The sequence below is a fragment of the Micropterus dolomieu genome, linkage group LG21, assembly GCF_021292245.1.
Source record: "Micropterus dolomieu isolate WLL.071019.BEF.003 ecotype Adirondacks linkage group LG21, ASM2129224v1, whole genome shotgun sequence".
In the NCBI taxonomy this organism is placed as follows: domain Eukaryota; kingdom Metazoa; phylum Chordata; class Actinopteri; order Centrarchiformes; family Centrarchidae; genus Micropterus; species Micropterus dolomieu.
The window spans coordinates 1,312,540-1,324,917 of record NC_060170.1 but is presented as its reverse complement, the minus strand read 5'-3'; the positions used below and the strand labels follow the sequence as shown (position 1 = coordinate 1,324,917).

The 12,378-nt window shown below is 40.4% G+C and overlaps 1 protein-coding gene and 1 long non-coding RNA gene across 2 annotated transcripts in view; one reads left to right on the top strand and one right to left on the bottom strand.

Moving 5' to 3' along the window:
- niban2b (niban apoptosis regulator 2b) overlaps positions 1–12,378 on the top strand; it is a 61,413-nt gene that overhangs the window by 16,652 nt on the left and 32,383 nt on the right. The window contains exons 2-5 of the mRNA XM_046035216.1: positions 1,683–1,813; positions 3,478–3,606; positions 3,701–3,806; positions 7,070–7,237. Coding sequence (XP_045891172.1) covers positions 1,683–1,813; positions 3,478–3,606; positions 3,701–3,806; positions 7,070–7,237 — 534 coding nt within the window. The remainder of the gene's footprint in view (positions 1–1,682; positions 1,814–3,477; positions 3,607–3,700; positions 3,807–7,069; positions 7,238–12,378) is intronic.
- Positions 9,079–10,837, bottom strand: LOC123960485. Its single transcript, XR_006822531.1, has 3 exons — positions 10,806–10,837; positions 10,662–10,687; positions 9,079–10,414 (listed from the first exon to the last, which is right to left on the bottom strand). It is a non-coding gene; the product is annotated as an uncharacterized LOC123960485 (long non-coding RNA).

The following is a 12,378-nucleotide window of genomic DNA, read 5'->3' as shown; positions in this document are numbered from 1 at the left end:
ATTTTATGATTTAAGACTAGGTGTGCAACGGATTACAAAACTCACAGTTTGGACCATACTAGGGCTGTCCCTGACTAAGGATTTACATAGTCGAATCAGAATCCTCAAGTCCTGCCTATAGTCGAATCATGTATGTTTTTTTTATTTTTTTTTTTGTGCCGGCGATTGCGAATTGAATCAGGCTCCGCCCATCAAAGCATTGAATCTTGGACTCTTCGGGTCAGCCCTAGATCATACCATGGTTTTAATCAGAATTATTTATTATTTCCTGGGTGTATTCATGTATGTACTGTATATAGTTCATTAGGGGTCGTAGCCTGAGAAGTGGCGGGGAACGCGAATGCAAGGCAAACCCTATTGTTACTGTATTGTTTTTATTAATTACATTTACATTTATTCATTTAGCTGACGCTTTTATCCAAAACGACTTACAATTTTTATACATGTCAGAGGTCGCACGCCTCTGGAGCAACGAGGGGTTAAGTGTCTTGCTCAGGGAAACAATGGTGGATGTGTCACAGTGGGGGATTGAACCCGGGTCTCACACACCAAAGGCATAGTCTTATCCATTGCGCCGTCACCACCCACATGGTGGGTAATTATTCTTCTTCCGCCCTTAAGTCTTACTGCTGCCTAGACGGTAAATGCTACACACGCAACACTCATAGGGTAGGTACAGACCCGTAATAGTACCTCGGGCTCAAAAATTCACACACTTCTACCTCTAAGGGGTCGCTACAAGCAATCTCAAATTGTTCGGGCTTGGAACTACAAAGGCACATATCAAAAACCTTTTGTAAATGCATTCGGAGGATTGAGCTGAATCTTGTGGTATAGGCCACGCCCATTTCTGCCTATAAGATTTTTCCCCGCAAATTCACAAAAACTGAACTATTAAGTTTTTTTCTTTTAAGTCCTCCGAAGTCCCACCTATACCAAACTGGCACAGACCTTCTCTGGACCAAGCTGATCGACATGAGCTTTGTAAAACTCTGTAGCACAGACCATGCATGCCGTGTGTGCTAAACCATTCTTTGACTCATGTTCTTTGTCTTTTTCATGTTTTATAATATACAGTTTTACAATAGTGTATATAAAATAAACAACTCCTGTTTCAGGTCATTTCCCATGTCACTTTCACGTGTGTTTTCATGATAAAGCGTGGTTTAGAGACCATATAGTTTAGAGTCAGCTGGTGACCGTGTCGTTGTCAGCTCGTGTAGTGTGTGACCCCTGTTGCCACTACAACAACTTCAAGCCTCCTGATACAAGACAACAAGCCGTGTAGTCTGAAGTAGGCATAAGGTGCTAATACAAAGTGCACACAGTGGTGGGAGTATCACACACAGCACCCTTCTTGTTGAATTAAATCACACCCTTTTGTGGTTATGTAATCAAACCGGGTGACCTAGTTATAGATCTTTATATTTTATTGACATGTTTGTATTGTTTTTATCTCGTTTTAATTTTTCGCTTTCTAATTATGTCTTGCCTTATTGTTTGGCTTTGTTATATTGCCTTCTGGGGATCCTGTATTTGCTTTGTCTGTCAAAGCACTGTGTAAACTAAAGGTACTAAATAAATAAAGTTATTATTCATTGTGTAAAATAAAATGCCTCAAGACCACAAAAATTTCTTAAACAGTGCTACTACTGTCCTAAGACTGTGTGTTTGTGTTTCAGCTCGAACCTGGGAGGTGATGGGGGAGTTTGGGCGTCTCTATGAGCAGCAGTATGCAGTGGCTCTCTTCAACAAAGTTCGCTTTGACATAGAAGGAGGAGGTGGCCCACAAGCCCAGCTACTCCACCGCAAAGTAAAACATGCTCTACAACCACACTGCAATACTCTGAGCACAGATTCCATACTCTCCTAACTCAGTAGTAGCACTTCTAAACAACATGTCAACATGGTTCACAATTTTTCTTAAATACACAACTGAACACATAAGTATGTAAGCCCAAGTCTCCCTGGTGAAGATAAAAGTCGATACTTAGGGTAAGTCCAAATTCAGATAGTGAGACTTGCTAAGTAAATATTATGTCCAACTTCAGACTTTTTAAAGAGGTAGTATTCTGCTCATTTTCAGGTTCATAATCTTATTTAGGGGTTGTACCAGAACAATTATTCTAATTTTCAAGAAACACCATATTTTTTGTCATACATTGCTGCAGCTCCTCTTTTCACTGTATGTTGAAGGCTTCGTTTTAGCTATGGAGTGATAAATCTTGTCTTTAAATGATCTTAGTTGGGAGTTGCACATGCTCAGTTTCTAGTCAAAGACTATTAGAAAATCAGAAGCAGAGATGGGCGGGTCAGTGAGAAGCCAGTAAACACGGCTTCAGTTAAGCTGTACATTTTACCCTTACCAGTTTAGCAACATGGACTGGAGCAAGAGTTTCAGAGTGGTGAGTTGTTAATCTGTAACCAATGTATCACAGTAACAACTTCCTGCCTGGAGGGTAGCTAGTGTTTGGAAGGGAGAGGAGGTGTGTGCTGCAGCTCAGTGTGTGTTTTTCCAGCGGTGTTTTTGAGGGTGTGTCGGACTGGATGGATGGATGGATGTCACTTTCCGTCCATATTTATTTTTTCTTCTTGGCAGAAATGGGTTTCTATACAAATTATAGAACATTTTACTGCATTCAGTTTCAGTGAAGAAAGACTTACTTTGCTGTGCATTTCTACTATGAGGCTTTATTCAAGAGCTTGGCCTTTTAGTTTGAAAGCATGCCTTATTAATTTCACATTCAAATGTTGTAATGCTTCCCTCAAATACCCTGTTCTTGCACCCAAACAGCCCCTGCTTGCACTTAGATTTGCTCTGCTTCTGCTCAGACTATGTGCTTTGTTGTGGGGTGTGTAGAAAAAAAAAATTAAGTAAGGTATCAAACATGCTATTGGTTCAGAATCGAAGGCACTATACTGTATTGGCACTAGTATCACAGAAATCCAAGCGATACCTGGCCCTAGTGCAGCAGCACTACTCTGCTATGCTCTATATGAGTCAGGGTGGCATTATTCTTTACAGAACATTGCATTAAATGTTCTTATTAAAATTCACATGGCAACAAAGAAATTCATTCTGGGAAATAAAGTAAATGTTTCGTGTTATGTGTGCTGATGCTGGAAAACTTGAAACTTTGAAATCCGCTTAATTTGATGTTTCTTTTTGTTTAGATTTTTGTCAATGATCAAACACATTATAGTGTGTCATGCTTGTAATACACAGCTAGCACGCACAGAGAAGTTGGTAAGGAATACAGTCAGCTCTCTTAGAGGAAAACAATACTATCTGGATTTCTGGGCATTAAGACACGGCCACATATTTTTATAATACATAAACACAGGCTGGCCTTTTCCCTGCTTCTCTCCTTCTTTCTTAGCATTAAAAAAAACCTCAAAATCAGCCTGTGCAGTCATAAAGAAACTCTTTGTCTTGTGGTAAATAAGGTTTGAGCTGAAATGTGCCGTCTTCCACAGATTCCACTGGCGAACAAGTCCATCTTCTCTGGCTCACTATTTCAGTACCTGGAGGAGAACAAGAAATGGAGGAACCGCTTTCTCTTCGTTCCAGACTCCTACAACATCGATTATTACGACAACAAAGCAGTAAGGGGGAAAACTGCCTGTAAAATCTGTTTATTTGATGGTGGTTTGATTCATTGTCTAACATGTTAAATCTGCTCCCTATCTTAACTACCAGTCCCATGACAAACACCTCCATCCCAAAGGAACCATCAACTGTGCCGGCTACAAAGTGCTGACATCTATGGAGCAATACTTGGATCTGATCAGCAACAGCCTGCCTGGTGAGGAGGAGGAGGGTGGGAGGGGAAGTGATAGAGGGGAGCGGAGGCTGAAGTTAGAATAAATTGGGATGATAATTTCTTTACTTATTACTGCCAGATGTTTCTAAAATAAAAATTACATTTCAAATAATTGTATTAATTGTATCAGATTCAGATTCCTTTGTCATTGCACAGAGAATAATGAAACTGAGTGCAATCCTGACCATAACCCACATAACAAATAAAACAAACATGACAACCAAATAAATATAAAGATTTGAGCTAAATTAAGGTTCAAAATATACAAATAAATAAAATGGTGGTGTGTAGATTACTAAATCTGTAAAACAATAGATATGAAACAATACAGTACAATAAGTTATTGTTTTCAGCTGAGATATTGCTCTCCAGGATACTGCACATTTGCTGAGTTGCAGTGGCCCCATGTACAGGTAGTACAGTTGGGAATACATAAATAAAGCTACATCTCTGAAGAATGAGTTTGGCGGTGTATGGTAAGCAACATTGGAAGGAATGACAGTCAATCCTTTAAATATGAGAGCAAACTGGTTGTGTATGAACCTGTCATAGCCTGTTAATAACACCCTGTGTCAAATCTTCAGTATCCTTAAATCATGACCATGGACAAGTAAGGCAGAATATCTAGCTTGTATTTGGTTTAGAAGTAGTGCCTGATGTTGTTTTGTGTTTTCATTAAAATTGTTAATTTTATTAACAATTGGCTGCCTTTGTCATGACCAGGGCTTGACATTAACACCCGCCAACCTGCCAAATGCGGGTGGATTTCAGCCGTGGCGGGTAACACAGCCACTCCCACTAGCCACTTTGGTGTGTTGAAAAATTGTATTGTTTTTTTTAAAAAGTTATCTGAAATAAACAAATTGCAATTTGATACTACTACACTACAACTCCCATGAGTACTAGCTGCACATAGTGTTTGCTCATTAGTCCAATGAGAAAACCACTGAGCTGCAGCACACACCTCTCCTCTCCCTTCCAAACACTAGCTACCCTCCAGGCAGTCAGTGCACAGGAAGTTGTTCCTGTGATGTAGAGACAGAGCTCAGTTAAAACTTTATGGATGAAATATACTTTTGTTACAGATTAATAACTCACCACTCTGAAACTTGCTACAGTCCATGTTGCTAAGCTGCTCGGCAACATGTACTGCTGAACCGAAGCCATGTTTGCTTCTCACTGACCCGCCCTTCTCTGCTTCTGATTGGCTACTAGTCCTTAACTAGGAACTGTGCATGTGCAACTCCCAACAAAGATCATTTAGAGACAAGATGTATCCCTCCGTAGCTAAAACGAAGCCTTCAGCACAGGGTGAAAAGAGGAGCTGCAGCAATGTGCAGTATGACAAAAATATAATCTTCTGCTACAACCCCTAAATAAGAACCTGAAAATGAGCAGAATATGACCTCTTTAATAGACCTACATGTTTTCAAAAAAAAAGGAGCTTTACATACAACCTCATCAGAGCTAATGATATTACATTTTAGCACGCCAATTTAAGCATGCCATTGTGAACTTTAATCATATAAAACATAATTTTCCAACAACATAAATGTGGCTATTGGAAAATGCTGTGTAATTAGTAACTTTGGAAAACCACTAGCCAATGTGACTAGTGAGCAAAAAAGTTAATTTCAAGCCCTGGTCATGACCCACAGCTTGTAGAACGTACTGTATTTGATTTGTCCAAAATAATTAGATTGTGACTGCTATTTAAATAAATGTTCTGTGGGTTAGAATAATGCTTGACCTCAAAACATGTATTAGTAATGCTGGACCCGCTGAAGACTACATGACTCTTCAAATGGATGCAAAGACATTCTGCAGTCATCATAATACATACATCGATCAGCCATAACATTATGACACTGACAGCTGAAGTGAAAAACACCGATTATCTTGTTGCCATGGCACCTGTCAGTGGGTGGGCTTCATTAGGCAGCAAGTGAACATTTTGTCCTCAAAGTTGATGTGTAAGAAGCAGGAAAAATGGGCAAGCATAAGGATTTGAGCGACTTAGAGGGCCAAATTGTGATGGCTAGACGACTGGGTCAGAGCATCTCCAAAACTGCAGCTCCCCCAGATCTCAATCCAATCGAGCATCTGTGGGATGTGCTGGAAAAACAAGGCTGATCCATGGAGACAGAATGACAGAAATGAAATATAAGATCCATAAGTATATTTCCAGTGGTGTATAAAGACCTAACATAATGAACCATTATGTTTTTATTACCTTATAATGAGCCATTTATATCTACATAACTGCGGGCACCCCCTTCTATGGAGGTCTCATTATTGTGTCGACATGTTTCTACAGCTGACAACGGACAAACAGCGCTACAGAGTGCATTTCGTCATCATGGCTCAGATCAGAACTTTCGTTGAATACTGCCCTGGTGGAAAACACCAGGGCAAGCTGAAATGACTGTCAGTACTACTATTTAAAAAAATTTAAAGACATTTTGGTAAGATTTGCATTCTTATCTAATTAAGCAAAGACAGAGGAGCCTTGATCCTCACTTGACAATGCATTTGTAAACGTCATGTGTTATGTGGTTTATAATCGACTGTGGTGCAGAAACAGTGAGGCTTACATTTTCTTGTCATCTGTCAGTGGTCATACTTGATGCACTAGGTTTTTTGAGACGTTCTTGTAAAATACTGTATTACAGGAGTATGAGACAACATATAGCACTTCATTTCTTGATGTGGCTGTTGTTTAATGAACAAGTAACAATAATATTCACAATAACAAATGGTTTTACTGAATAATCAAGTAAATATAATTTCTGAATATATCAATGTAAAGAAACCTCATTTCTTGACTGGCAGCGCTCTGCCATCTCTCAGAGGACATCTTTTGTCCTGTCTCAGGCACCCTAGCTATACAACTCGCTTGAATGGGGGAGGGGGGGTCCAATTCACAACCCTCACCACTAGATGTCACTAAAACTTGCACACTGAACCTTTTTAAAGGATCTGCTGTTAATGTCTTGGTGCCAGATACCACAGCACACCTTCAGATGTATAGTAGAGTCCATGTCTCGATGGTTCAGGGCTGTTATGGCAGCAAAAGGGGGACCTACAAAATATTAAGCAGGTGGACATAATGTTATGGCTGATAATGTTAGCGCTGTGTGTTTCAGTAATTCACATTAATTTAATAGTTGACAACTAATCGATTAGTCGTCCCGGCCCAGTTCAATCTAGTTGCTCATTTTGTTTTTGTTTTGTACATTTTCCAGATGTAAAAGCCAAAGTGGGAAGTTCCCCCTTCCTAAAGTGTGCCACCAATTTCCCTCTGATCCTCTGGCACCCTTACGCTCGTCACTACTACTTCTGTGTTGTGACCGAAAAGGAGCAGCAGAAGTGGCATGCTGTCCTCCAGGACTGTGTCAGGCATACCAATAATGGTAAGTCTAGCCAACTAATGATCAACACTACATCCTGCTCACACATGGGATAATAAATGCACTGATGCACCATGTGCTCAACAGCTTATATGAGTAGTCGCAGTTAGACTATGTTCTTATTTTGGTTGTTATACTAATGCTCCCAATTGTTTGATGATTAAGTAGTGTAATACATAGCAATTTTTAGGTATACAACACAATAAGTTGTTAAAACCAATACAGTCACCAATGCATAGTAATAAAGAGCCTACCCTGATTCTGTGGGGCAGGTTTATGGGAGAAATATGAACTTTCATTTAGTCTGTGGCGGCCTAGGGCTATAAGCTGAAGAGAGTGGCTCAAAAGCCTTCAAACAAGTTCATCTCAGTTGCAAAATAACATGATGATGCAACAGTCCCCTTTTTAATTAGCAAGTCTCATCCTTATATGTTCTGTGCCAGTATAGTTTCAGTTTTATTTAGTGCATAATTTATTGAGGTTAGCTTTTTTTTAAATTGTGGAGCAACTCAATCCCAGTACTTATCCTGCCCCTCTCCACCATGAAGCCATGTATTTTAGGAAACATTCCTAAGAACATAATAAAGTCATATTGTGGTTGCATATTTCTTTACTCTCATTATCTTGTATCAGAACTGAAGAGCTAGGTGTAATGACCAAACATGGTTATAAAACAAGAAGACCCTCTGCAGTCAAGTGAGAGCCCCTTGTACATACGTGGCTCCATCAGACGTCATAGCTGTTTTCCACACCACTGATACTTTTACCTTTTTATATATATATACTGATATACTTTTATCTATATGTTCACATGTGGTTGGCTACTCCATGCAGGAGCGAGTGCAGGAAATCTGCCACCCCATTATCCTAAAACTTGCCTGTCTCCCCGGTCAGAGGCTGGACCTTAGTTCCTATTTTGTATTGTAGATTTCTGAATATACTTCATGCCACCCATGCATAAGTCAATGCCCCAAAAGCTCCTGCTTTTGTAGCCTTTGATATTTTTGAAGGCCTGCCACATGACTTTGGTGTTGAGGTCTCTGCCAGCTTTCACTCTCACTCTGCAAATGCTGCTCTTTTGGCTCTACATAGAGCCCTCACCTCTCCATTCATCCAGGCTTTCTGGTTGATGAATGGATTTTATTGTCTTTACCACATCAACACATTTGCAGATGTATGATGTCACTGATGTATACTCCTTAAGGTTGATGGGGTTCTCCTCGGTGGCGGCCTTTCTGTAAAAAACATTACTGTAGAGCTGCTGTAGCCTCATCTGTCCACACTTTGACAGATTTTACTGTTTGGGCAGGAGAAGCAGAGATACATGGAGGGCTAGCATAAAATCGAAGATTTGCATTCAACAAAATTCAGCCTTAGAAGAATCACTTTCTGTAATATTTGCACATGGCAACTATGATATTGGTAATGGTATGGAAAGAAATCGCAGGTCTGTGATAGGAAATTAACTCTAATCTAGAAGGTGTGTGTGATGTGTGTGTGTGTGTATAAGACTATGCAATTTTGTGTGCTGTTAAGAAGAGACTGACACCTGGTGGGGGCTTGGTATGAGAGGATTTCAAACAAACCCAAAATTAGGATTTACAAAGTGCTGTTGTGGTTTTGATCAGATTTTTATTTTCTTTTGGAAGCCAGACAGCTTAAAGTTATGCAGAATAGTTTAGAGGCCCTGTCTTTATAAATAAAATTGATATTGACATGGCACACTTCACAGTTTAAAATACAACAATAAGACAATACTTACACAGTAAAAGTACAGCAATAAAACATTATAACATACAGTATACGATATATAGTGATATTAAAATCGCCAGGAATAATAACTGACTTAACTCGAAGGAAATGCCAAAGAAATGAGATGTGTTTTTAACAGTGATTTAAAACCTTCTAGAGTTGAGGCAGTTCTGATATGGACTGGCAGGATATTCCGCAGGTTAGGGGCAGCTACACTAAAGGCTCAATCGCCTCTGGTTTTAAGTCTGCTTCTGGGTACATCCAGGAGGAGGAGACTGGCAGATCTCCCCGCTCTAGCTGGAGTGTAAACATGAAGAAGCTCTGTTAAGTACAATGGAGCCAATCCATTAAGGCATTTAAAAGTTAAAAGTAAGATTTTAAAATCAATCCTGTAATGAACAGGAAGCCAGTGGAGTGAGCACAACATGGGTGTCTTCTTTCCTGTCAGGAGGCAGGCAGCAGAATTTTGGACTCACTCCAGGCGCTGAATAGATGACTTGTCTAAGCCCACATATAAGGAGTTACAATAGTCAAGGTGGGAAGTTAAGAAGGCATTAATCACCCTCTCCAAATCTTTAGGATGGAGATAGGCCTTTACCTTGGCTCAACTGGAAAAAGCAGGATTTAACAGTGGAGGCAATCTGTTTATCAAATTTAAACGCACTATCCAATACAACACCAAGACTCCTCACAGTTGAGCGATTTATTTGAAGTCAAAGGACCGAGAGAATCCCCATCAAGCAGTTCAGGATGTCCAAACACTATGACCTCTGTCTTGTCTCCGTTTAGGTTGAGGAAGTTTACGTTCATCCATGTTTTTAGATGTCCTTCATACGGTCAAGCAGGGGCTGCAGTGAGCCCTTTGTTTTAATATTCAGGGGCAAATACTGTAAATTTGAACATCGTCTGCAAAACAGTAGAAAGAGACTTCATACCTCTCAAAAATGGAGGCCAGGGGCAGTACCTTTTGATTCCCACACAGTTTTCCAACCGTAACAAGAGGATTGAGTGTCAAAGGCAGCAGTGGAGTCTAAGAGCACTGGGATGGCAGAGACTCCTGAGTCAACAGTTAAAATCAAGTCATTAAAAACTCTTAAGTGCAGAATCTGTGCTGTGACGGGGTTTGAAGCCAGACTGGAACTTTTCCTAAACATTATTATTATTAATTAAAAATTTTTGCAGCTGGGTAAAAACTACTTTCTCCAGGACTTTAGATAAGAAAGACCGTTTAGAGATGGCCCTGAAGTTGAATATAACAAAGCTGATAGGAAGTCTCATTATTGTTTGAAATCCAGCCAATGATGGTGGTGTCGCCTCCATGTCGTGGATGCAGTCGTTGGTGGGGCCTGAGCACACAGCCTTGGGGGGGCTCCGGTGTTGAGCATTAGAGTGGAGAAGGTGTGTACGCCAATCCAAACTGTCTGGGGTCTGTTTGTGAGGAAGTCCAAATATCCAGTTGCAGAATGTGGTACTCAAGCTCAGAGTGTGAAGTCTGCTTAGTTTCATAGTAATAGTTGCTACAGTAACCGACATTAGGCTACAACAAAGAAATCTAGTTTATGAGAACGGAGTAGATGTGGTATGTAGCTCATAATGCACAATTACAAATCAAGGTATGTTAAAATATGAATGATTGTGTAGCATTTGTGAAAAAGGTGAGACATTAGAGAGGTACCTTTTTAATACCATGAACACTACCACCTAGAGAGAGAGAGAGAGAGAGAGTAAAGGTGATGTTGCTATAGACTGAATGAAAAATGGTATTGATATTTATAGTAGTGTTAATGATTATTATAAAAATAATAATAAGACTAGTAACAAAAATTGTAGCAGAGGGTGTCGAGCAGGAACACGGGGGCAGCAGGTGACCCGCAACCACAGATCCAGACCCCACAGCTCCAGAGCCAGAAACACCTGCAGGAAGTGATAGGAGGAGAGAGGAGAGGGACAAGAAAGCACAAGACTACGGGAAAGGGGAGAAGTTGTGTTAGTAACATGCAATAATGGGATGAGGTTGCATACAGAGGGAGAGAAAGTAGAGGAGAGAGGAGCTCAGTGCATCATAGGAAATCCCCCGGCAGTCTAGGCCTATAGCAGCATAACTAAGGGATGGTTCAGGACTCACCTGAGCTAAAACAGGAGAAATATGATCTCTTTTCCTGGTTCCTGTCAGAACACGTGCTGCAGCATTCTGGATCAGCTGAAGAGTCTTAAAGCCCCCCTCCAGCCAGTTTTAACTGCAGTTTTTGGTTAACGTTCTCACTACACTGTAAAGTTTAGTACACTTTACTGTCTGGCAGGTGTAGTACCCATGATAGAAACTAATGTGCGCGTATCAGCTGTTATCAATCATACAGTCGATTGTCCTGTCACGCACTGCACATGATGACTCCCACTACGTTTTATGGTGCGCTTACTTTACCGTGATGGGGTGGGGGGTGCCTCTGCCGATGCATTGGTAAAACGGCCATCAGTAAAATGCATGTTGCAGACTGTATATAAGACAGTGGCAGGTGCAAGTGCGACGTGTTTTCTGTCATCTAACACCGCACGCATTGACATAATGAAAATGAACACACTAAACCAAATGAAGACCCTCTGTTAGCTAACTTTCTGCAATAACTATGCTGGCTAACTTCAACTTAGTTAACTTGGCTAACTAAACTAGAAAGACAAACCAACAATCAGACGCAGAGAGACATTAAGTAAATGTCTGATAATTGGTTAGCTAGCTCACAACGATGTTTATCGGTTTGATGCTCTGACTTAACGAGGCGTGACTGTCTGACAGTTTTTTAACGAGGCATGACGGTGCACCTGCGCAAGCTTGGAGAATGACGTACGACTTATGGAATTACTATAGTCATACGTCACCACCCCATTTTAACAACTAAGCAACTTTTGCAGCATTAAGCACAAAATTAAGCTATTTGTCAAAAAATATTTGGCGAACTATGTGGGTAATCAACATTGTAAGCAAATATGAAATATCATAGAAGTGTCAAAATACATTGGAGGGGGGCTTTAATGGACTTTTTCGAGCAGCCTGATGATAGGAAACTGCAGTAATCCAGCCTAGAAGTAACAAATGCATGGGCTAGTTTTTCTGCATCATTTTTAGACCGGATGTTTCTGATTTTTGCAATATTACGAAGGTGAAAAAAGGCAGTCCTTGAAATTTGCTTAGTGTGAGACGACATGTCCTGATCAAAGATAACTCCAAGATTCCTCACAGTGGTGCTGGAGGCCAGGGCGATGCCATCCAGGAAAACTATATCTTTAGATAATGAATCACGGAGGTGCCTGGGCCCCAGAACAATAACGTCAGTTTTATCTGAGTTTAACATTAGAAAATTACAGGTCATCCAGGTTTTAAAATCTTGAAGGCATAT